Source organism: Podarcis bocagei, assembly GCF_964188305.1.
Source record: "Podarcis bocagei genome assembly, chromosome: 2".
Lineage (NCBI taxonomy): Eukaryota > Metazoa > Chordata > Lepidosauria > Squamata > Lacertidae > Podarcis > Podarcis bocagei.
This window is the reverse complement of record NC_138126.1, coordinates 55,275,518-55,301,693: the sequence shown is the minus strand read 5'-3', so window position 1 is coordinate 55,301,693 and position 26,176 is coordinate 55,275,518. Positions and strand designations below refer to the sequence as shown.

At 41.8% G+C, this 26,176-nt stretch overlaps 1 protein-coding gene across 1 annotated transcript; it reads left to right on the top strand.

Annotated features, from left to right (window-relative positions):
- Window positions 1–408: 408 nt before the first annotated feature.
- NOL8 (nucleolar protein 8) lies at window positions 409–20,036 on the top strand. Its single transcript, XM_081176312.1, has 17 exons — window positions 409–506; window positions 1,887–2,082; window positions 2,209–2,271; window positions 3,457–3,535; window positions 3,884–4,031; window positions 4,236–4,305; window positions 4,933–6,695; window positions 9,347–9,466; window positions 10,126–10,248; window positions 11,074–11,158; window positions 11,744–11,885; window positions 13,640–13,723; window positions 14,326–14,612; window positions 15,496–15,619; window positions 15,943–16,010; window positions 17,866–17,948; window positions 18,864–20,036. The coding sequence occupies exons 2-17, from the start codon at window positions 1,944–1,946 to the stop codon at window positions 18,915–18,917; spliced, it is 3,432 nt and encodes a 1,143-aa protein (XP_081032438.1). The 5' UTR covers window positions 409–506; window positions 1,887–1,943; the 3' UTR covers window positions 18,918–20,036.
- The last annotated feature ends 6,140 nt before the right edge of the window (window positions 20,037–26,176 follow it).

The following is a 26,176-nucleotide window of genomic DNA, read 5'->3' as shown; positions in this document are numbered from 1 at the left end:
ACTGCAGGGTCGTCACGAAGAGCTCAGGCAGCGGTTCTCAACCTGTGGGTCCCCATATGTTGTTGGACTACAACTCCCATCAGCCCTGAGCTCTGGCCTTGCTAGCTAGGGTTGATGGGAGTTGTAGTTCAACAACATCTGGGGACCCACAGGTTGAGAAAGGCTGCTAGAGGGTGGCCATGTAAGCCTCTCTATCTGGCCGGCGTGAGAGGAGGCAGGCAGACAGTCACGGTTCCCCATTATCACAGCTACGCCGGAGCCGTTTGCCGCAACCCAGCCTCCCAGGAATTTGTTTCTCTGCTAATTCTGTCGGGGAGAGCGGATGCAATGTGTTTAGTAGCGGCGCGGAACGTGACGCTATGGAGCGCGCGGCGGAAGTGGATCGAGGGGAAAGGTGAGCGAGGAGCACCCCGCGGAGACCACGCTGTGAGTAGCTCTGGGTGGCGGCGGGGGGAGAGGGACTGTGACGTCCCAGTGCGAACCCCGAAGTTGCAGGTCCTCCGCGGGTGAGCCCTGAAGCCTCTTTCTTCTCAGTCGGAATTGTTCGTCGTGGGCGTCGGGGAAAGGCAGCGGATCTCTTTATATCCCCCTTTTTAACTGGTCTTGATTCCCACTCAGAGTTTGGTGGCTGTAGGGGAGGGAAAGTAGCGCAGGGAGAATCCTAGAATTGTGGAGTTGGTAGGGACCCCGAGGGTCATCTCTTCCAACCCCCTGCAATGGAGGAATCTCAGCTAAAGTATCCATGGCAGGTGGTCATCCAAACTCTGCTTGAAAATCCCCAAGGAAGGAGAGCCCACCACTTTAGGAGGGAGTCTGTTCCACTGCCAAACAGCTCTTACTGTCAGAAAGTTCTTCCTGATGTTTAGTTGGAATATCCTTTCATCGATCCACTTGTCCGATGAAAGAGAAAACAAGCTTGCTCCATGTGGCAGCCCTTTAACTGTTTGAAGGTGGCTATCATATCTCCTCTCAGTCTCATCAGGCAGAGGTGATGGGGTCACCTGCAGACTAGCCCTGAACTTTTTAGCCCTGTTGGTTTCAGCGAGTTTTACTTGAAAGTGTGTTTAAAAGTATGTACAGTACTGCAGTTTGAGTCTGATAAGCACATATGCAAAGGATTGCAGGAGAAGTAGGGTTTGGGTTGCAGTGGGGTTCAACATGCTGGAGGTTTTTTAAATTCTTAAGTGAAACAGTTACAGCTGTGTTGTGCTTCTCTTTTCCTTTAACTTGTGGTAAATGGATCAAAATAATAGAATGAGTTGTGTGTTACCCTTGTAAAACCAGAAGTGTATCCATTTGAGGGGAATCCACTTCAAAGCAGGCTCAGTGGCTTGCAGTTGGAATTTTAAACTTCTAAGCCTTTGAGCTTCTTAAGCCCTTTGAGCACTGTTCAGTATGTGCCTGTATTTATCTTAATATTTTAATTTGCTTTAAAGTTTATACAGTGGTACCTCTGGTTACGTACTTAATTCTGAAGCAAAGTTCTTAACCCGAGGTACTATTTCTGGGTTAGCGGAGTCTGTAACCTGAAACATATGTAACCTGAAGTGTATGTAACCCGAGGTACCACTGTACTTTGCTTTTCAAATTGTCAAGGCAGGCAGATAATACTTTCTCCAGCGGGAGTGTCCCATGAATGGAGTTCCGCTCATGGGAACTCTGGATCCAACTCCTATTCTAACAACAACAACAACAACAACAACAACAACAACAACAACAACAACAACATCAATCAAAACAGAGTCCACAAACTGAACAAAACAGCATTGAAGGTGGTTTGCTTCCTATCCTTGGTCTGAATGTTCTCTCCTTAATTGATTTCATCTTAAAAACCCTTTCGATGACAAAATATACATTCCTAGTGTTAAACACCTGTTATTTTACAGAAAAGTTAAAACTGAAAAGACCCATGGTAGACCAGGACGTTTCCTAAATTTCTGAATATGGAGGAAGTGCCAGTTATAAAGAGACTATATGTTGGTGGACTTGGCCATACAATTTCTGAAACTGAACTGCAGGAAAGATTTGGCAAGTTTGGAAATGTGACAGAGACAGAAATCGTGACCCGGAAAGATGAAAAAGGTAATATGTTTAAACTCTTTAAAGTTTAAACTCTTTAAAGTCACAATTGATCTGCAATAAAAACCCTTATGCTGCAGTTTTTTAATTGTGCCTTTTTGGAGTAAACATAGTCTCATTCTTCAACAGGGAACCCTACAAAGACATTTGCCTATATCAACATCACCCTTTCAGAAAAAGAACTTAAAAAATGTAAGTACATGACCTATAGGTATATTTTTTGGCAGTGCAATGTTCTGTGTTTTAAGTATTTGCCAGATGCCAGAAGCAAAACTGGCTTATGGCACTGAAATCTGTGGCGAGCAGAAGTGTTGAAATTCACAGCTATTTTAACTCTAACTTCTCTGTTCGCCTTTAATCAATGTGTTTTGCTTAGTCTTTTGGCAAACCACTTGCAAAAATGCAAGTACTTATGTGTATCCTTGTAATACTGATAAACTCTACTATCATCCCACAGATTAGAGTGCTTTGAAACAAACATTTGAATAAAAACAATTACACATCTTAGTCATAGACACCTATCCTTTGTTCCAGTTACAGATAGGTAGCCGTGTTGGTCTGCCATAGTCAAAATAAAAAATTCCTTCCAGTAGCACCTTAAAGACCAACTAAGTTAGTTCTTGGTATGAGCTTTCGTGTGCATGCACACTTCTTCAGATACACTATCCTTTGTGGCATTTGTCTAGCCTTCTTATCCTAGTTGCACTGAATTCCTTACTGATGTGTTCTCTTTCTATTAGTATCAGTCGCCAAGCATTCAAGTTTTCTCTCTGTCACCTGACTCCTCTAGAACTTCTCCAACCTTGACTATCAAGCTATCCTTCCATTCTTTCCCATCATTCAGGCCCAATAACCTTGCCAATGTGGCTGGATAGTGCTTCAACCTAGGTTCCTCAGTTCCCATATTTACCTTGTCTCTACAAGACCAGCCTGGATCCCTCCTGATGTTGATGGACTCCAACTTCTACCAGCCCTAGTCAGTACAGGCAGTGGTCAGGGTTGATGGGAGTTGTGGTCCAACACATTTGGAGGGCTCCAGGTTGGGGGAGGCTGCACTAAAGCACATTGGCTCTTGTATGTTTCTTTGATCCATGGTACTTGAGATAAGTTCTGCCCTGGGCTCCTTTGGGAGGAAGAGTGGGATAGAAATGAAATAATGAAACAAATACTTTAAAACGAAGGTAGTGGGCCTTTGGCCCTCTAGATACTGATGGACCACACAATTGCTATCATCCCTATTGTTCAGGGTGGGTGGAGCTGATGTAAGTTGTAGTCCACCAATGCCTGGTTCCCCACCCCTGCTTTAGAAGTTGTTGAAGAGACTTACTTAGCATACTGGATGAGTTAATAATTCTGTTTCTATTTCTTTTCATAAAGGTGTATCTGCTTTAAATAAGACAAAATGGAAAGGTGGGACGCTACAAATAGAATTGGCCAAAGAGAGCTTTTTGCACAGGTAATATTTAGTATTTTACAAACAGCTTTCAGTGAAAATGTTGGATGAGGCATCAAATGATTTTCAGTAATCCTTCATTATAAAAGTGAACCTTACTCTCACAACAGAAATGAATAATGCATTGAATATATATTGTTTTTCTTAGTGGATGCTGATTAATTGGTATTGGGGATGCACTGTAATATAGAATGTGATCTTTCATTTGTGTGGAGGGAGGAATTTGCATGAACTGAAACTAGTAGAGCGTTTACAGTGTCTGTAAGTAGAAGCAACCATCTTGAAAGTTTACAAGATCTGTGTTCTCTTTTCTCTTAATCTGGAAAACTGTAATTGTATGCTACCATGTAGACTGGCACGAGAGCGTCAAGAGGCAAGTATAAAGAAGGAAAAGCCAGGCAAAAATGGCATGACAGATGTCTTAGAATCTATGAAGAAATCTGGATTTACAGATTTTCACATGAAAGCAGTACCAGGAACAGAAGTACCAGATCACAAGGTATGGTGAATTCAATGGCAGACATAAAATTTGAATGCCTAGCTAGGGATAACCAACATGGTGCCCTCCAGATGTTCATGGACTACAACATCTGGAGGGCTTCCCCAAGCCTAGACAGCTGCTTACCATTTTATTTAAATGCTGCTTTGTAATTGTATTAATTTCCCCCCCAAAATAATGGTGTATTTTCTTTTTCTTTAATAGGACTGGGTTGTTGGCAAATTTGGCAGAGTTTTACCAATCCTCCATCTTAAAGGTCAACACAGAAGCAATATATCCTTTCCTAAAGGCTGGGTAGATCTTAAAGGGCCTTCTCGGTAGTGGCGCCCGCCCTGTGGAACGCCCTCCCATCAGATGTGAAGGAAATAAACAGCTATCCTATTTTTAAAAGACATCTGAAGACAGCCCTGTTTAGGGAAGTTTTTAATATTTAATGCTGTATTGTTTTTAACACTTGATTGGGAGCCGCCCAGAGTGGCTGGGGAAACTCACCCAGATGGGTGGGGTATAAATAATAAATTATTATAATTATTATAAATGGAGGCAGGATATCATTACCCAGTTATTAACACTGTCTACAATGTGATAATCCAATTGTGCCATATATCTTCTTGCCTAGAGTAAAGGAAGCCAAACATGAACAATCCATTGAAATATTTAATCCATAGTAATGGTAATGAATAGTTTTAAGAATGTGACAAACAGTTTTTATAAACATTTTCTGAACTAAGTTGGACAACATGTAGCATAGGTGCACGCTTTCTGATATGTTTGTTCCCAGGCATTCTTAAATCATAGTGACACATTAATAAGAATTTTCTTTCCTGCCAGATAGTGTTGCAAACCTATCTATAATTAGTGCAAGAGAGTGATTTGTTTTTCCTTAATTCAGGCAATTACACCATAAAATATGACCCCTCCAAATATTGTCACAATCTCAAAAAACTGGATCAAGACCTTCCTGAGATGGTTCCTATTTCCAAGCTCACGTGGCATTTGGAGGAAGGCGACGACAGCATGAGCAAGAAACGGCAAGGGCACTTTCCTGCATATGAGCCACCTAAAAAGAAAATGAGAGTGCAGGATGGGGACAGTGTGAACCGGACAGAATTGCATTCATATGGTCAGTTGTCATCAAAAACAACAAGCATGGCCGCAGGCAAACTAGTTCAAAGCTGCACACCCAAGACCAAAAAGCAAAGTAAAGAGCACTCAGCCCATCAGAAGCTTGGAACTGCTTCAGCACCTTGCAGGAATAGAAACCGTCTGTCTGAAAGTGATATTGATTCTGAAGAAGAAATTCGAGCCATAATAGAAAGGGAGAGAAAAGTGCATCAAGATAATCCTGATACTGAACAAGAAGAGAATATGGAAGTTGTCAGAGAGGATTTCAAGCTGAAATATCGCACTCATTGGTCCTTACAGGAAGCACAAGATGCCAAGCAAGCGCCCACTGGGTGTAATGGAGTGCTGAGGACCACTGACAATCAGTCTGGTTATGATTCTGCTGACACTGATGAAATTATAGCTGTGACTAGAACACCAAATAATGAGAAGAAGGAAGCTCCAAAGGAATCTAAGTCAGTCATGCAAGGAAAGGAAGACAAGCCTAAAATGCATGCTTCAAATTCCAGGTCTTCTGTCTCAAGTGGTTTAATATTGGATAAACCGAAAAGCGTGGGGAGAGTAAAGCCTAAGAAAGCATCCGATTCAAAGGCTGCTGCTCAACAGAACAGCCTCAGTAATAAGTGCAAGGCTGGGGACAGTGAAAGTTCCGATTCATATCTTGACACAAGTGAGCCTGAAGGGGATGAAGATTATGAAACCATGATGCAGGGTTGTTACCGGCTAGATCTTACATTAGAAGAATTAGAAAGATTAGCCAGTGAAAATACCCAAACTATAGATAAAGATACTGCAGGTAACCAAAATGACGCTCCGTGTAAAAGTACTGAATTTCCAGTTAACAGTACCGGCAATATTGCAAAGAAATCCAAAGAGATCACCACCCGGAAAAAAGGCATTTCTCCTGAAGAGATAATTTCTGCCATTTTAGAAGGAGGAAGTTCTGATGAAGAGAATCCGAAGAGAAAGAAGCTGAATTTGAAAGTTCCGCCTTTCAGAGGAATAGGGTCATTAAGTCGAGAGCTGACTAAGGGTGAGTTGGGCACACAGGACAGTCAAGAAAACCAGACTTCTTCCAGCCTTGTTGACCTGGAAGCTCCCAAAAGTGTTTCTCAGCGCTCCAGCTCTGCAAGCAAAAAACTTAACTGCAAATCGTTAAAAGAAAATAGCATGGACTCTCTCAGGGGAGCTTGTATTCTAAAATCAGGGGAAGATTCTGACTGCAGTAAACTCAGTGCAAAAAGTATCGAGGTGGAAAGCAGTGGTGTGAGTGTTCTGTCTGAAAGAAAGAACTCAAAAAATCTGAAATCTCTTTGCAAGGAAACAAAGATAGAGACGAGCATTAAAGGTTCCAGTTTTGCACACTGTAAGAACATGAGAAGCGAAGAGCTCGCCCTGGATTCTGCCAAAGTTACAAGCACGTCTGATAAAAAGGAAAAACAGCTGCAGGATAATGAAAAAAGGTTGACTGCTCTACAGGAGAGGCAAAAAGAACGAGAACTGCAGAAGAAACTTATTCAGGGAGCGTTAACCAGTCTGGTAGTTTTTATATTTATATTTTTATTATGATGGGAGAAATTATGATATTATTGGGGTGGAAATTGGGAAGCGGGGTAGTGGTTGAAAAAATGATTCCTGCAAGTGGTCATAAAACCTTGAATTTCACAATTTAATAATTATGCCTTAGAAAAACGTAAAGAAATAATCATATTGGTAAATAATAATATGAAACAACATCTGCCATTACTAGGGAGCTGCCACTGAAAAAATTACATCAATGGTATTTGACACCGAGAAAGTTATCCATGATAAACCGTAATCTTTCCCCTATATGTTGGAGAAGCTGTGGCATGGGACACGGGGAGATTTTAAAATGCTGGGGGTCGGCAGCGCTTCGCTCCCGACCCCCAGCATTTTAAAACGCTGTTCCTGCCCCAGCCGCCCCACTTCAGAACGTTGTTCCGAAGTGGGGAGGGGGGGCGGGGACACCTGCCCCAGCCGCCCCACTTCGGAACGTTGTTCCGAAGCGGGGAGGGGGGGCGGGGACACCTGCCCCAGCCGCCCCACTTCGGAAAGCTGTTCCGAAGCGGGGCGGGGGGCGGGGACACCTGCCCCAGCCGCCCCACTTCGGAAAGCTGTTCCGAAGCGGGGAGGGGGGGCGGGGACACCTGCCCCAGCCACCCCACTTCGGAAAGCTGTTCTGAAGCGGGGAGGGGGGGCGGGGACACCTGCCCCAGCCGCCCCACTTCGGAAAGCTGTTCCGAAGCGGGGAGGGGGGGCGGGGACACCTGCCCCAGCCGCCCCACTTCGGAAAGCTGTTCCGAAGCGGGGAGGGGGGGCGGGGACACCTGCCCCAGCTGCCCCACTTCGGAAAGCTGTTCCGAAGCGGGGAGGGGGGGCGGGGACACCTGCCCCAGCCGCCCCACTTCGGAAAGCTGTTCCGAAGCGGGGCGGGGGGCGGGAACACCTTCTGAAGGCGGGCAGGGGGCGAAAGTCTTTGTCCCCCCTGCCTGCCTTCCCAGGGGCTTTTAAATCGCCCCGGACAGCGGAGAAGTCCTCCGCTGTCCGGGGCGATTTTAAAATGCCGCCCGCCAGCATTTTAAGATCGCCCCGGACAGCGGAGAAGTCCTCCGCTGTCCCTGGGTTTTTTAAAATGCTGGGGGTGGGAAGAAAAGCCCTTGTGTCCCCCCCCCCCAGCCTTCAGAAGAGGTCGGGGGACAGACTGTCCCCGGACCTGGTCTGAAGTCGGTTTCCCTAGGAACGCATTAATTGATTTTCAATGCATTCCTATGGGAAACCGTGCATCGCAAGACGAAAAAACCGCAAGACGAAGAGACTTGCGGAACGAATTAATTTCGTCTTGCGAGGCACCACTGTACCATATTGGCCTGAATATAAGCCTTACTTTTTTTCCAAATTCCAACCATGAAAAGTTAAAGTGTGGCTTAAATTCACAACCTTACAAATTAGGCTTTTATGATGTCGCTGCCAATTTGCAAGGTTGAGACTGTTCATTTGCCATTTACGGGTATGAGTGCCTGTAGAACTGTAGCAATTGAATAGCGATTTTAGCCATTGTATGGTAACTTTTGCGGGCCTGCAAGATCAAAGGCTTAAATTGGCTTGGAGTTCTAATTCTACCAACTGCAGCGATTTTAAGGGAGCGACTTATATTCAGGTATTGTCTCGCCCCCCCCCCCTTGAATTTTAAAGGTGAGGCTTATTTGCGGGTGCAGCTTATATTTGGGCCAGTACGGTATTCAGATTATCAGTATGTATAGTTGTTGAGCTGTCTTAAGCTTGTTAACTTGCACACTGCATCTTTTTTGTTTGTTTTATTTTTAATTTTTATCTTCAGAAAAGTTTAATAATATATTTATTCCTCTATTAAATGTCACTGTGTTAGATTCTCTTGGAGGTCTAGGTGGATATCTAATCTGATAGCTCAACTGTCCCTGTTCCCAGGTGGTTCAACAGTGCTCACATTTTGCACCTCAATGCCACTTCAGATTAAGTCCAGAGTCACCAGGCCCTGCAGAGGACCTTAAGGTCCATGAATAATCATAGTTTAGAGGTCCCGGGCCCTGAGGAAGTCAGACTATCCTCCACCAGGGCCGGGCCTTTTCAGTGATGTCTCTGACCTGGTGGAATGCTGTGTCCCAGGAGACTAGGGCCCTGCAGGATTTAACCTTCTATCGGGCCTGTAAGACAGAGCTATTCTGCCTGGCCTTTAATTTGAATTCCGCCTGATCTTTTATTTCCCTTCTCTTCCCTCCCGCTCCCCTTTTATGAAGATTACCCGCTCTGAGACCCCACAGCTAATTCTCCCCTGGCCTCCTCCCTGGCCCAAGTAGTACTAATTCAGCCAGCTAGCCCTGGTGACCATCTAATGCTTATTGGATGGATTTCCCCCAAATTGTTTTTTTATCTTTGAATTTTATTGTTGCTCATGTTTTTATACTGTATTTTATGCTGCTTCTATGTTGTATTACAATTAAGTGTTTTAAATTTGTTGTTAGCCGCCCTGAGCCCGGTTTTCTGAAATATTATTATTATTATTACCACTACTCTGGTTGGCTCCATGTCCAACTGCTCTAGATATGTGCAAGTTTTTGTTTTGTTCCCCTGTTGAATATTTTGTGTACTGCTAATGTTTCATCTTCATAATTATTCACTCTCTGGTTTTGTAGGAAACTCAGTCAGCAAATAAACAGAAGCACATAGTATTTGATTCAGAGGATGAAGCTGAAAATAAAGATGAAGTACAAGAGAGCATGCCAGGAGGGTCTTCAGGACAGCTGCTGGGAAAAGTGAGAGGACTACAAAATTCAGCTGTATTCATAGCGATAGCTATAAAATTCTAAACATGCATTTTGCATGGCCGACTGGAGAGAAAAATAAGCATACACATGTCTGGGTTTTTGTTTTAGAAAAATGAATGCTTCCACTACTTTCACCCCCGTCCCAGACAAAATTTATTGAATTTTTCTGAGATACACATCTAGAGCAACAACAATAAATTCTTAAGGTTGATTAATGAGTACAGGTAACCTAGATACTGGACCCAAATAAACAGACATGGTAAAATGTCTGACACTTTCCACTATCCTGAGTAGGAATAGGCAAACTTTCTACAGCTCGCCCTGGAATAACTCAAATTACAGGAGTTTTTCAGGGGGGAAATCAGAAGACATCAGTAAGTTTTCTGAATCAATCCAAGGGCTTGGAAGCAGAGGCTTTCTACCTGACTCTTTTAATGTAATAGAGTGGCCTCCATTCATTTGAATTGGAATGGGTAAAGGGTGGCAAGGGGCAAAATCTGAGTTGGGGAAGGCACACCTGTGGCTTATTTGCCTTTGTAGTTTCTTCCCACTCACCCCTGGATAAACTAGTGGAACACTTGCTAAAGCTTCAGGAATTGTTTTTGGAATTAACTGATTAAGATCCTGGATTTGTTACTCTGCCCAAGGAATTTGCTACTAAAACCTCTGGAAAGTTATTTGAGAGCAGTGATGATGAATCAGAAACAACAGATGAAGAAGATGACAGATTCAAAATCAAACCTCAGTTTGAGGGTAAAGCTGGAGAGAAGGTTAGTAAATCTACTTACCGGTAATACATTTTTCTTTCAGCTTCCTCATAGATTCCTATAACTGAACTTTATCCTAAGCATTTTCTGAAACAGTTCCAAAATGCAAATGTTTACAGAGGGCTTCCAATCAGCCCTTTATAGGTATAAATATTGTTCTTTTCATGACTTTTTATCCTAAGAAATAGCAATATTTTCCTGACATTCTAATATGTCTCTGACAATAAATGGTATTTCTGCCCCTTCATGTCTGCTAATCTGCCTCATCTCTGCTGTAACAGGATGCTTATAAATGCTTCGTTTAGCTTGCACATAACACTAAGCCCAAACTTTTGGCTTAGCACGGGCAAGCAAACAGTGCGGTGCATGTTTAGAAAATCATTCCACTTCGTTCTTCTTGTGGTTCTGCTGCTGAGAGATAAGCTATGGTTTGGTTTAGTGTTGCATGCAAACTCAGGCTTGCTTCAAATCTTAAGATGATTTGTTCTTGCTTTACCACTGGTGGTTTTTTTTGGGGGGGAGACAAACCACAAGCCCTGTTTTGGTTATAACACTAAGCCAAATGGCAGCTTAGTTCCCCATAGCGCAGCAGTAGTAGGTAAGAGGGAGAAGTGAAGAAACCACAGTTTTAAAAAACATGCACCAGAGTACTTGCTTATTCATGCTAAGTCATAATATGGCTTAGTGTTAATACAAGCCAGTCGTGTGTGTGTGTGTACACACAGAATAACAGTCATTATAACCACATAGCAATTATTGAAGGTAGAATGAACATCTGCTGTAAACCAGGAAGAAGGAATACCAACTTTCTGTTTGCTGTTGTTTCAGCTTATGCATTTACAGTCACGATTTGGAACAGATGAAAGATTTCGTATGGATGCTCGCTTCCTTGAAAGTGACAGTGAACAAGAAGGTTAGGTGCTTTCCTATTGATTGCTCTAGAGAAAACTCCATTAAAACAATTTTATATGCTGTAACCTTGTTATATTTATTGTTCCTTTTTTACTACTGCTCACCTTAAATGCTTTAAAAGGCAATTAACAAATACTGTGTCTGTGGCCATAGTGATATGGAAAAAGGGAAAAGGAATATACTACAATTGTATAGGAATAGTCTTCACTGCCACCTGCAATCCTTTGGAAACTTGCCATGTGTGACAGAATATCAATAGATCTACATCTACACATTTGGAAGAGGCAAGGCAATTTTTTAAGGCTATCATAAGATCATGGATTGCCATGATGTAATAACAGTCTCTTGAGGCTGGGCAATAACATTGGTTTGTCAGTGATTTGTTAATTCAGACAGCTAGGTTAAACTGGATTGCATGGCAGTTTCACACCATTTAATGTCACGCTATTTGGCAGCCCACTGCATAGGTTCGGATGTTGAAAGCAAACAAACCATGGTTTGGTGTGATGTTTCAATTCAACCAATATCATTTAGTGGTGCTGGTAATTAAGGCTCCTTTAATTGTTGTTACTTTTTCTCCACTTAGATGAATCAAAAGTGGAAATAGATGAAGAGGAGGAGCTCACTTTAGAAAAAAAGAGAAATCTTGACATCTTGAAAAATCTTCTGAATATTGGTGGAGAACTTTCGAAACCTCGCAAGCAGACAGCAAATGCCAAGAAATTCAAGTATGGGTATTTCTTTTATCAGATGAACTAAGGCTTGTTCTACACATACAGGAGAATGAAGTGTTGGGATGTACTACACCTTTTCACATTGCTGATGGTTCTCCCACATTAATAACTCCCTGAATGCAGAGGGCTATCACAGCAGACCAAAGCCTGAGTAGAACCTTTCAGCCTAAGATGGTTTTCTGTTTGTAGGAAGCTTTCTGTATAAGGAAGCGAAGTGAAAACACCCATTTTCCCAGCTTAGAATAGAACTACTGCTTTCTGCTGCTAAAGAGTGGCTTTTTTCTTACTATGGAATGTGATTTTAACATTAACTCACTAAAATAACACAAATTTCTCCTATTTGTTAATGTTTTGTAGCCATCTTTGAGGTTATTATTATTATTAATTTTATCATTTGTTATATAAAATAAAAAGTCTTGAAGTGACGAAGCAAGATAAAATGCTACACATAAAAGCAATTTAAAACAAAAAATTGAAACAATGAATACAAAATGTATAAAATGCTCATCCAGCAACAAATTAACAAGTCTTACCCACCTCACTAAAGGATGATCATAGAAGGCAATTAACTCAAGGCCTGAGTATGTCTTCTCCTGGCATCTAAAGGCTGACAATCTCATGCCTTTTTAAGTGATACAATTTTCTGTGTACCATTATGCATTACAGAAATAGAAGAATAGCAGGAGTTCACAGTCATTGTAACAGAGCTTCTAAATAGCTGTATCTAAGAATACTACTACTTTTATGAAGGTTAAAAGTTCATATCATGTTTGTTTCAGGAATACAGGCTAAAAGTCTGCTTGTATTCCACTTGGTTGTAAACTGGTGCCAAATCCTTTTGGATTGGAGCAATCAAATCAAGAATTGGGGTTGAAGGGAAATAGAAGGAGAGTGATCAGAAGCAAGTTAGGAAGGGGGCAGGAAGAAGGAATGTTGGGAGTCAAAAGAATAAGAAAATGAGGGAGGTCAGAAATACAGGAACAAATAACAGAAGGAAACAATGAAAAGTGAAAACAAGCCCCAAGTGTACAAAGAAGTCAGCAAAAGAAGGGGAAGAGAATATACATAAAGGTGGAACTCACACAAGCACACCTGTACCTTTTCCTCTCACACTAGATATTTTTGGAGAATTCAGGTCAGTCTCCACAGCTCTGTGGGCACTTGCTCTAGGAGAGAGAGAACCTGCAGATAGACAGGTCTTTGATACACCAGACTGAGGCCTCGGAATTCTTCACATAGTCAAAGTCCATTTTGGCATCTTCAGCCAAAATTGCATCACAAATCATAGCATGAAAAATCTCCTGAGGTGACATTGCGGGGAAGATAAATAAGTCAGCATCAAACCATTACAGCCTTGTTTTTAGCCTTCGACTGGTCTTCGAAAAACAGCTAAATGATGGTCTGATGTTAGCAAGAGGATTCCTCTCCCCCCCCCCTTATAGGATCATAGATTTATGCGCATGTACTTTTAGAAAAGAGAGGAGACGTACTTTAGTCCTAAGTGAATGCCCCAAGTATATTATGCAGAACTCTCAAGCAGTGCATGTAAGAGCATATTTTGGCATATATCCCATTCATCTCTGCTAGAACTGCCATAGATCGTTGTACAGTAAAACAAGCAAGATCTAGTTTTAGCAACAAAAACGTTTATAAATAAATATTTTCATAGAATGGAATCTTGGCGCCATTGGAGGAATTTTAAACTTTGCTCATGACATCTTGATTTACTTAGTCGTTTTCTTTTATAGAGATATGAACACCCTGCGCTATGACCCTACAAGGGAAGACCATGCTGTATTTGAAAGGAAGCCAGAAAACACTGAGAAAGAAAGGTAATTTATTCCACCAACTGCTCATTGCTAGGAATCTGTTTGTCTTTCACTTAGCACGTAAGGCTTTCCTTCTCAACACTTTCCTGGTGTGACACTTTAAATCCTATGCTATAGGAACCTCATGAGCTTTGTGCTCTTTGCTTTATTATATGAGTAACTGGAACAGGAGAAAAGGACTCGCCTAACTTTACAGAAGGCGCAGGATAGTCTAGCTGTGATTTCAGAGCTATTGCTTCCTAGTGAACTAGGCCTTACAGAAACATCAGACTCCTGTTTTAGATCTTAGAGAGCGACAGTGATATATATAAAAAACCAAGACTGGCCAGCCATCAAATGCTGAAATGGAGCAATGTGGTGCTTCTAAAGATGGGGCATGACTTATGTCAAGTCCTTTGCTATATGAAAACACAGCCAAAGTTAGTGAAGCAATAGTACCAGGCTGAGGGCTTTTGCACACTGAACGTTCCAAAGTAAATGGGTTGAGAAAAATGCTACATTCCTATTTACCCCGCCATAGGCTCTTGGCAATATATAAATCACCTGTGTATTATTAATCTGTAAAATATGAGAAACTAAAATGCACTCACACTTAATTCCTACAGTAAAGCTAAAAGGAAGAAGCAGAAGGAGGAAGCTCAGAAACTGCCCGAGGTGTCTAAAGAAATATTTTATGATGTCACTGTGGATCTGAAAGAGATACTTGGATCTACAAAGTGTGATGAGAAAACAGAACAAATACCTTGGGATAAACATGAGGATGTGGGAGAAGCAACTCCAGCTGAGGCAGAGACATTAGGATTCAGCACTGGAACCGACAGAGAAGAGGAAACCAGTGGTTTCAAATTTTCCTTTTTTGGTGCTGAAGAGGAGAGGCCGCCAATGAAAGAAGGTACCAATGCCTGTTCTAAGGCTGCAACTTCAGCATGCAAGCAGAGTGTTACTTAGCTCATTTTCATGGCCTCATAACTTTTGAGAGCTGACAACCATGGAGCACTTCATCCAAGGCAGGCATCCCCAAACTCAGCCCTCCAGCTGTTTTGGGACTACAATTCCCATCATACTTGACCACTGGTCCTGTTAGCTAGGGATGATGGGAGTTGTAGTCCCAAAACAGCTGGAGGGCCGAGTTTGGGGGTGCCTGATCCAAGGCCTCCGTTTATGGCGGCTTAGGGATTTGAGCTCATTCCAAACACTGTGGCTCATCTTTTTGATGGGGATGAATCATTAGGAGCTTATTACACCAGTATTGCAGCATCTGCTTGAGCTACCTGTTTCTTTCTAGGCATAATGCAAGGAGCTAGTGACTACCTCTGGAGCCCTTTGCTGTCTGAGCATAGCATAGCCAAGAAACTGTACTCATTCCTGTGTTCCATTGTGGGTCATTCCATGCCAAATTGCCTGGTGCCATGTGCTCTCACAACTCAGATTTTCTTAAAAAATAATAATATTATGTGTAGATACCTATGAGATAACCTCAAATTAGTTTTTTTGGTCCAAAATTGGATTGTTGGGTACCCTTAACCTGTGGGGTGATACACTGTAAGTCCACTAAAATACATCCGTAGAGAGTAAGATAGCTTCTGCGTGCCCACAATCCCATATGTGTATTTGCAACTCTTGTGTTGGTCAGCATTCTGAGCATGACTCCTCTGCATATTGCAGGGAAAGGGTGGGATAGCTTGGGAATGATTTCTTTCAGGTGGGAGTTTCTATGTTGGACTGCTTTCTTCATAAGCTGCCACCCTCTATTCTTTCTTGTGTCTGTTTTGCAGAACCCTATGTAATTGAAACAATAAAGGCTTCCAGGGTCGCATGGCAAGAGGATCCACGTTTTCAGGACAGTAGTTCGGAAGATGATGAGACCGAAGAAGTTGAAAGAGAAGATGTCGAAGAAATGTAGGTGGTCCTTACAAATGATATTTATTGAGAATCCGTAAAGCAGTTGGCTATATAGGCCCCAAATATCAGACATTCCCCAGACCACTCACAGCCAAGCTTCTCAACCCCTGTCTAAACTGTGGTGGTTTGCCCCTTCCATCACATCCCTTTGTGCCATATGCAGGCCCTTCTTGAAACCTCTCAATGTTCAGGAAAGGAGGGCAGGGCAAGCTTTAAAAATGTTGCATGTTGCTTTTAAGAATGTATACTTGTTCCTCAAGTTGAATCTACCATTCATGTGTTCCTTTTGGGGACTAATAATGTTCTTGTTCATTTTTTAGGTCTCCAGCTCTGCCACAGACTAATATTAGATTTTTCTTCTTCTCTCGCGATGATGATAGATTAAAAGGTAGGTACAAAGGAAAAGGAAAACAGACTGGTAACAAATACATGCTTAGCTGTCAGGTTTTCCCCCCATAGACCCTTTACTGAACCAAATAAAGAACAGGAAACAAGAAACTTCATGGTTGGCATGCAGATCTATTTTCCACAGCCTTGAGGTCTATTTAACAATCTGAAGTTCCCGAGGACTCATATTTTGTCTTTAACTTGGAATTGGTGCCCGTTGTGTCAGGTAGATGTTAAAGTGTTAGGCCATAAATCTCAAGGTGGTCTTTGCTAATACTGTCTGAGATCCTCCTTTGGGTTGTCACTTGCAGACCCAAAGAGTTTCTCTTTCCCTGTTTCCTGTTCATTAAGGTTCATATTTATTATGATGTCATCTTCCTTTCTGCTGCCCATATTTTGAACTTTATTTCAAGATAAAGCATGTTATTGTGTATGAACAGGAAAAAGGGCAGGGGGGCAGAATTGGGGGTTCAGCAGCAGGTGCCCCCTTAATACAGTCAACTGAGGAGGAGATGCCACTCAAGTTTTTAATATATATTTTTAATTTATTTCAGTGGAGCAGCCTGTGAGCCTTTACCTTACACTGTGAATGGTCAGGCTTTGAGAATTAGACTCATTGTGCTCACAATGGCAAATATGAGGAGGGACCAGCCCTCCTCCCATATTTGAAGTTGTAGAAGTGAGCAGGGATGCCTGCCACTTCAGAATTGGGAGGGAGGCCAGAAGTGATTTGGTAGAACCTGCAGGAGCATCATAGACACACCAGGCCAAACCAGCACCCCTTGCCAAAGGCAACCTTTCCTACAATGGAACAAGAAAGGCTGGCAGGTGGGGCATGCTTAGATGGCACTGGGCCCAGTAGTAGCCAAGCTAGCACACTCCCATCTCTGCCAGTCTTTCCCCTGGGAAAGGCTGAGGGTGGGTTTGACACCATTGACGGAAGGGAGCCAGTGCCTTTCCCTCAGGAACAGCCAGCAAGAGAGTGTAGCGACCACTGTCTGAACTCATGCATGGCCCCTTCAAACAGCTGCTTCCAACACACCTTGCTGCCATCAGTCCTTCCCTTGGAAAAGGCTTGCCTTAGATGCTACTGTGGGAAGGTGCTCAGAGAAGGCCTGGAAGAAAAGGAGGAGCTATTGGAGGCTGGGGTAGGGTGCAGGGGTGGTGAAGAGCATTTAGGGCAGCTGGATAGTTCAGTAACCAGCAAAACTACCGTAAAATTATAGACCTCTAAAAACATAGATTGTTCTGTCATGCTTTCCATGCATATGGTTTTTCCTTGTTCTAAACTTCTGATTTTTTTAAAGCTGCTTTTCACATTCCTGTCAAAGAACATTAGAATATATGTTAGTTGGCAGTGAAAGTTAGCTTGATTAGCACTGAACTCATAAGATGTGTTTTTAAAACAATATGCTTTAGCTTGGGCAGGAGTTGCCATTTCCCCCTCCCCAGGATGGTGTTAGATTGCGATCTCTCCTTCATGGTGTTTTTAGTATGTTTTGTTGCTGACAACATGGTTTTTAAAGAACAAGCGCAGTTTGGGGAACGCCATATGGCTGAGAACAGCATGTGATTTTCTCAGGCTGTGGACAGCACAGATAACCTTTTGTCCTTTACAAGTATGTAATTCATGCTTAACGTAGCAGGCAGTGGAGTGGGAGGGGGGAAATAGGCCACAGCAGCATGTGAGGTAGTAAACACTATCATGGCTTCAGCTATCAAAGCCATCAAGCATTTCATCTCAAGCAGGAGTTGGGATCACTGTCTCACAGTGATAACTTCCTCCCTTCGTACGCCTGCTGAATGCAAGATAATTTAAAAGAAAATACTAGAGTTCTTCTTTGTGCCTTTTGTAGAGGGTCCAAAGCTGTTCTGTAAATCTTCTAACCTTGATGAAGACAGAGATGATTGGGAAAGTCGGCGCCAGACATTACTTGAGGTATGTTGACTGAAGAGATTATTGGTCTGATTTAGAGATACTTGTGGAAATAACAAGACTCCTGGACCCATTTTTGTAAAGTTATTTTCACAAGCTTGGTCATGCAGTTCACGTTAACTGTACTCAACTAAAATATGCAGTTGAACTATGACCAATTCATTCAGGGGCAGGAAACCTGTCCCTGTTGTTGGTGGCAAACACCTATCAGTCCCAAACAACATAACTAATGGGCAGGGATTATGGGAGTTGTAGTGTGCTCATACTTGGAGGGCTGTAGGTTTCCCAGCCATGCCCTAGTTCATTGTCCAGTGTATCTGTACTATATTCATGGTTATTATAATTAAAAGGGATGGTGGGTTCAATCTAATGATTTGTGCAAGCAGAGAAGGAAGTTCCTCTCCCTCTCCTCTCCCTCACCCCAAAATGTGCTACAGATATTTGGGGGAACCCATGGAGTAGATTTGAGAGGGCGGCAGTGCAGGGGCAAGGAAGGGGAGGAAAGGGAGGGGAAGTCCAATTGCACAAGAAGGGCAGGGCTTCAGACAAAGATTGAGAGCTAGTGGAAAGGGTTTCAGGGGCAAACAAGGTCCCCTAGGCTCCAGATCCAGCTTGCCAGGTCCTTGGCCACTGCTGCACCAATATACATCTGTCAGAATAATCACGGTCACAAAACCCTTCTAGAACCCCTCATTACAATGGATCCAGAAAGCTATCTTAGTGGAGCTTAAACAGGCATGCTGAATAGCTGTGGTGGATGCCTATCCTAATTTAACCAGGGACAGAATAAACTTGCATAATTCCTACTAATACTTTACAAACAGTTGTCTCTCCCTGTCTGTTATGGAGCAGGCTAGCTGGTGAAACTGACAATATTTAAAATGTTAACTTAGAATAACGAACTTGAAATATTTTCAGGATTGTCGGAAGAAACATAAAGATGCAAGAAGAAAAGTTAAAGCAAAACACTGAATACAGCGGCCCTGTGAAACAACAGTGAGGCAGAAAACACTGGGCGTTCAAAAGGGGGATAATGGAAGACGTCTCAAGAAATGCTTCTGCGAGTTATTTGAAAATTGGTGCTAAACACAAAGTGCCGTGAAATCTGGGCCTTGCACAGGTTGGGCATCTTTATGAAAAGTAGGTTTCTGGTTTGAGAAGAGCCATAAGCTGTAGGCAGATCTCCTTTGATTTGCCTGCATTCATTTACTTTACCTGGTTGCAAGAATACATTAAAGTAATCTAGAATAAAATGTCAACTGGACTACAAGGGTGGAGTCCATCCAGATCTACTATGCCTACCACCATTCTTTTGGATGTAAGTCTCTATGCCACAGATATTTGGAAGCAGAGGTTTTTATTATATCATGCATAGCAGAGGGTTGGACTAGATGACCCTCGCGGTCCCTTCCAACTCTACAATTCTATGTACACCAGAAAGTAACATTTGGGAGCAGTTAGATGTCAGGGTAAATTGATACACCTTTCTAAAACATGTAAGTGTAAGAAACGGGCTAATGAGCAAATGCACAAAGGTCTTAAACCTCTGCAATGTTAGATATTACATTTAAAGTGCAAGTGCAATTAAAGTGGTGGAGAAGAATAGGACAAAGGTATTCAATTCAAATTGTACTGGAGCATGTGCTGTTTTCTGATGTGTTCAACATGCATCAGAGCAGGACAAGTGACAAAAAACAACCTACAATTCCATTACTTTACAGGGAGTGAGCCCCCCCCCCCAAGCTTGGTGTGACTTCCTTGGGATAAAGTTAAACATATTTAGGATTGGCCTACTATATTGCAGTCCAAAACTATTTAAACGTGAGCATTTTCATTGATGGTAGTGGGGGGTTGATCACATTTTTAGGCTGAAATCAGTTTCATTGTGTTGGATAAGCAGCTCCCAACTGAAAATAATGCCAAATTCTTTGCTGTCTTGCCACATTGGCTGTTTTTACATAACCAAACTTCTAGTTTCTGCTGTAAAATAAAACTGTAAATTATATTTTTGCCAAAGTGACAATTGTATCAATAACATCAAATGTGTAAATAATTGTATTTCTAAATAATACAAATTGATAATTTAAAGCATGTGCCTATAACTAGTCATCTCATTGGATTTGTGTGGATGTGCTGTTTTGAGTAATGAACCACCCTCCACAGGCGTTTTCTTTCCCCCGGACATTCATCCCTGGCAAAATTATCATCATCATCATTTTATTTGTATGCCGCCTTTCCATAGTTAAAACAGTGCTCAAGACGGTTTACAACATGACAAGATTTACATAATTACCAACATAACAAAAGTCATAAGCAATAAATAAAACACATCCAAAAGTACACAACCAAATGGAAAACAATTTCCACATAAATCATAAAATCTAAAACTAAGAATACAGCATTAATATCAATCACAGTTTAATATGACATAGATAAAAAATAAAAGCAATTTTAAAAACAAATAATAAAATGTGGCAGAAGGAGGTGCACAGTATGGAAGATAGCAAATGCTGTTTGCATTTAAACCAGGTGTGTCCTTGCTTACATGCGATACTAGTGTGATTTTTCATGTGGTTGGATGCTTTCAGTGTTAAGAAAGGGTAGCTGCTCAGTCATCAAGGAGACAGCATTGGAGCTAAACATTTGAAGATGACAGGACTGGCCCACCCATGAGGCCAGGTGTGGAGGCCGCCTTACGCAGCAGGATCTATAGGGGCAGAAGAGCCAAATGTAGATATTTATTCTCCCTCCCCCCCCTTTGTTTCTCAGGTAGAACTTCACTCATCCCTTCTTTTCTTGTGGGGAGAGGGGCACCATTTTGTGATTTGCCTCGGGTGCCAAAATGCCTTGGGGCGGACATGGAAGACAGGGAGGTCAAAGTTCTCAAACTGCTTAAGTGTGAACAATGGAGACGGGTGGGTGGGGGGTGGTGGCTGAAGGCTAAGACCATGGAAAGGAAGAGAGAAATCCAGTCAAAAATAAGCTTGAGAACCCAGTGGTGGCATATCCTGACTCAGAAAGCAAAGCTCATTGGGTGATCATTAAGAAGCTGACACACTTTTTTTCTTTTTTCCCCCTTTAATTTTTATTTGCACATTAAAAGTTACATATAATGAGACACAATATTCTATTATAAAGGGGGGGGAGGAAAAGGGTCTACACCAAAAAAAAGAAAAAAGAAAAGAAAGAAGAAAAAGATTGGAAGGAACGTTAAACAACATATCTTGTCAAAAACGTACAGTGATTTAAGAAATACAAACCATCAACGACATTATTAAAAACACATATTTCCAGATACACATTTTTTCACTTCCTGTTCAGAACTATTACCTAGAAATTTTGTAGGCATGTTGTACTTATCATGTCTTGCAGCTTACATGTAGTTAAATGGCTGAAGAGCAATTTCCAGCATGGTACTCTTTCTTCCAGCAAGTTCTCCATGGGCATTTTTTAAAAATGCTAATGCGTAAAATACAATTCTACACAAACAAGCAGAAGGAAGCTGTGAACTGCTGTTCTCCCCAAGCCAAGAAGGAAGACTTTTAGCAGTGTTTAGTCTGTTTCCTTTAAACTCAGCTTGTCTTTTCATCCAGACTCAGGATTATGGTTTTTCACTAATGTCAGTTTTAACACACGGTTGAAATTGGATTCAAAAAACTGACCATCGTTAGTAAATCCTACATTCGGATGAAATGACAAGTCTAGTTGCTTCTAAATGCAGCCAGTGAGAAGGGCAAAATATATTTAACATTTGTGTAGGGTAGGTCAAGATACAATTGCACCAATAAAGAAAGAAATTACGTTTTGTCTTCCCTAATTTTCAGTGTTTGAGTCTTGCTATAGAAAAAGAACACTTCATAAATTCTAACAAAACAACAGTTTCAAAGCAGATAATGATGGCTCTCTTGGACAAAAATCTTCGTGAATAATAAGTTGTACTCCAGATGCCTTTCTAAGCACTTGGCTTGGGGGGAAGTTGTGCCTGAAGCTATTCTTATTAACCACATATGTGAAAATTCTTAAATATCCCTTACAGATGTATAAAGCACAGCATGGTTCCCTGAAAAAAGAACCAATGGCAATTTTAATTAGATAATACAAAGTGTGCCAGCTAAGAAGTAACGATTGCCACTTGATAAACTCCAGTTTGTGAAACCAAGGTAATCTGCCTTGGTTGTGAAACCAAGGTAATGTGGGCACACTCTTTTATCTCTTACTTTCTGTGCCAGCTTTGGTTTGGGATTGTGGATCATTTAAACCAAAGTTTACAGGTTTGAGTATGGTGGGAAATTATGGTTTATATGCAAACAATGTTCAATGCCAAAGCCCATATGTGAGGGGAACAGGATGTGGCAACATATGGACACCCTTCCTGTCCCTGGGTTAGTAAAGCATGGTTTAGTAAGCCAATATAACTGTCCGAAGCAGCCTAGTACAATAATACCTCCATGAATATCTGCCTTGTCTAGCATCCATTTTGGAGAACGTCCGTGGACGTACCGGAACGGGTTACTTCCGGGTTTGCTGCTCGCACATGCGCAGAAGTACTAAATGGCACATGCACAGAAGAGCAAACTGCTCTTCGCGTGTGCGCAGAGCGGCGCTTTGCCCTGCGTCCTTTTTGGCAAAACAAGGTACAACTGTATCTAAAAAACTTATTTTACCTCAGCCATATTATTATTTTTTTTTAATGGTCATTAAGTAAGGAAAAGTAGCCTACACCAGTTTATTCTTCAGAGAGTGCTGTACTGTATTGCTAATTCACTTCCAACATGGAATGGGAGGCTCGGAGAGGCATATGGCTCACAATTGCCAAACCATCATCTGTTGCGTTCTAACAGATTGATAAAAGACTTATTTTTAGTTCCCTCCAAAGTGACAGTGAAGTGTATGAATTCATTGACTTCTCTTACAAGCTCCCATCTACCCAGCAGCTACATCATGCAAAGAATCCTGGGTCGTGGCTGAATGGTATATACACCAGGAGGATTTCACACTGCCTGAGAAATCAGTTATATTTACTGGCATTTGGCACTGTCAAAGCAGGTAAAGAATTGTAATTAGGTATTTCTCACCCTGTTCCAAGCACTCAAGGCTACGGTATATAGACATTTTTGCATAAGTGCTATAAAATAAACTAGGCTACAAGATAGTAATTTGTGCAAGGCCTCATAAGAAGCAGTGTGCCTGATATATTCAGATCCTCGCATCTGATTTTACTGTGTTTTCTGTTCTAGCTTTGTTTTCCTACTCTTCAATCCCCATGGTGCAGAAAGAAGAAGATAAAGGGAGAAATTAAGAGGATCTGCTTCTTCCCCACCTGCTTTTTAATAGCATTTATCTAGCACCCAATTTATTCCCCCCCCCAATCACATGTGCACACTATATAAATAAGCTACTTTTATTTATGGGCATAGTACAGGATGTAAATACACCTGTTTAGATACAACTGTGGGTGTTCATATATGGCAGACTTCCCCAATCTGGTATCCTCCAGATCTCTTAGACTGCAACTCCCATCAACCCCAGCCAGCACAGATGAAGCTGTCCAAAACAGCTGGGAGGATGCCAAGTTAGAGAAGGATGATATACGATATTTTTCTAGTGATGCAGAAGGTTGGCTTATTGTACATAGGGTTGTGTGAGCTATGCTTATTTTTCCCCTCCAGATGGTGGCATAGAGCAGGTTTTAGAAGCCAAACTGAAATGTTGTTGTTGTTGTGCTAAAGAACAGCAATGATCTCAGTGTCCTACAGCACACCATAGGCGTATTTTTACTGCCATAAACCTAATACTCTTTGGGCAGTCTTTTTTTTTAAAATTTACTTTTAGATGTTGCCAGCCCCTGCAGAGATGGCTCAAGCATGAAACCCTCTGGTAGATTTAAGTCAGTTCCTCATTGGAGCACCATGTTGCAGAATTTATAACTCTCAGTTTTCAATTATCCATGCATTGAATTCAAAGCGAGCTATATGATCAAAGAAAATTTGCCTGAAGCCACATTTGGTCCACTGGAAAATCATGTTACAGTTGCAGAATAATCAAAACACTTTTTAAAATTTTTGAGGTGGTGAAGAAAGGCAGAAGTCTGACTTCCCTTTTTTACTATACAGAGGTCTTTGCTCTCTCTTGTGTAATTATACAGTTGTTGCTAAAACCCCCCCACACAGTCAGCAGTCTACCAAAAGCATAAAATGTTCCAAAAAATGGTTTGTCTGCACCACATTTTAGATGGTTTGCTTCTAAAACAAATAATTATGAATTCCTAAAATTCAAAGTGTTGGCACTGACCTTTAAAGCCCTAAACAGCCTCAGCCCTGTATACTTGAAGGAGTGTCTCTACCCACATAGTTCAGCCCGGACACTGAGGTCCAGCTCCAAGGGCCTTCTTGGAGTTCCCTCACTGCGAGAAGTGAGGTTACAGGGAACCAAGTAGAGGGCCTTCTCTATAGTGGCACCCATCCTGTGAAACACCCTCCCATCAGATGTCAAGGAAATAAACAACTACCTGACTTTTAGATGACATCTGAAGGCAGCCATGTATAGGGAATATTTTAATGTTTGATGTTTGATTGTGTTTTTAATATTTTGTTGGGAGCTGCCCAGAGTGGCTGGGCAACCCATTCAAATGGGCAGATGATGATGATGATGATGATGATGATGATGATGATGATGATGATGATTTTGTAGTTGCAATGACTCTAAAATGCAGCTCTCTTGAAGAGCAATGTCATTTAAAACGTTTGCCATCTTGACCCTTCTAATCTTTTAAGACTAATGCATGTATTATCCGAGTTGAATGGATACTCACCAAGTTGATAATAGTCTTGCTTAACCATGATTTGTTTGCCACATATGCTTGCTAAAGCTACAAAGACATAAGACTAGAGAAGCTGGGAAACAAACCAAGCTTTTGTGAAAAAAGCCTTGGCTTGTTTGCTAGTCTGTAAAACAACTCGTGGTTTGTTGCACAAACCAGGGTTAAAACAAACCATTATTTATTGTTATCTATTCTCTTTGATTTCCTCCTCCTCCTTCTGATGATGATGATGATAGATTGGAGCATGACTTAGTTCCATTGGCATTGGTAAAGGGATGGGCAGCAATTTTCATCAATCCCTTCTTCCCCTTACAGCTCCTTGTTCCTCTAGAATAAAACTCAGTGGAACAGTATGGGAGGCAATGCTGGAACTGAAGGGAGAATCAGCAAAAATGAGCACCCCATCCCCTTCCTCCAGCAGGAAGCCTCCACTGGATCCCAGTTTCTTCTCCGAACAGAAGCTCTTCTACTCTCAGAGTTGCAAGGCTGCATTTAACCCATGGTCTTTTATTGTATGAACAAGTAGTATGCTCTGGTTTGTGACTTCTGGTATTGAAGTCAATGGGTTAGGTTTTAAGTGTGGGTTAGAATTCTATTTCTTGTTTCTTTTTATATCCCTATTTTGGTTCTGATTTCCTAAATAAGCCTTCCTACTAAACAGTTCTTGTTTTGGCTGTGAATTCCTTAAAACTAATGCCAATTTTTACATGGACTCTGCAAGATGTAAACAGAATTAAATGCATGGTGCTTACGAAGAGCTATATTGAAGTTATCCTTCCCATAACTCTGTAAAGTAGGCCACCACCACCCCTTTAATAAAAGGAGGGGGCTGAAGCAGAGACAACTACCTGGATTTTCCACATATGCAGAAGACGGACTCTATCCTTATCACTGGGCACTAAAAGCCAGTCTAAACAAACAAGGCTGCTGTCATCTCTAATATCTGAGCCCGTTTGAGCTCAAGCAACCTAAAAGAGGGGGGTGATTAAATAGCTTCTTAATTATTTTTTAAACTTCTACCAGCATTTGAAAACAGTGAGAAGGGAGGCGGACTAAAAGGGAATACCGTATTTTTTGCTCTATAAGACTCACTTTTTCCCTCCTAAAAAGTAAGGGGAAATGTGTGTGTGTCTTATGGAGCAAATGTAGGCTGCACAGCTATCCCAGAAGCCAGAACAGCAAGAGGGATTGCTGCTTTCACTGCGCAGTGATCCCTCTTGCTGTTCTGGCTTCTGAGATTCAGAATATTTTTTTTCTTGTTTTCCTCCTCCAAAAACTAGGTGCGCCTTGTGATCTGTTGCGTCTTATAGAGCGAAAAATGCGGTGAATTGCCTGTTTGGGGCTTCTCCTCCTTCCATTCCTCAGCTGCTTCATATGAAAGAGATAAAGGATACGAAGCCCTCAAATAGTC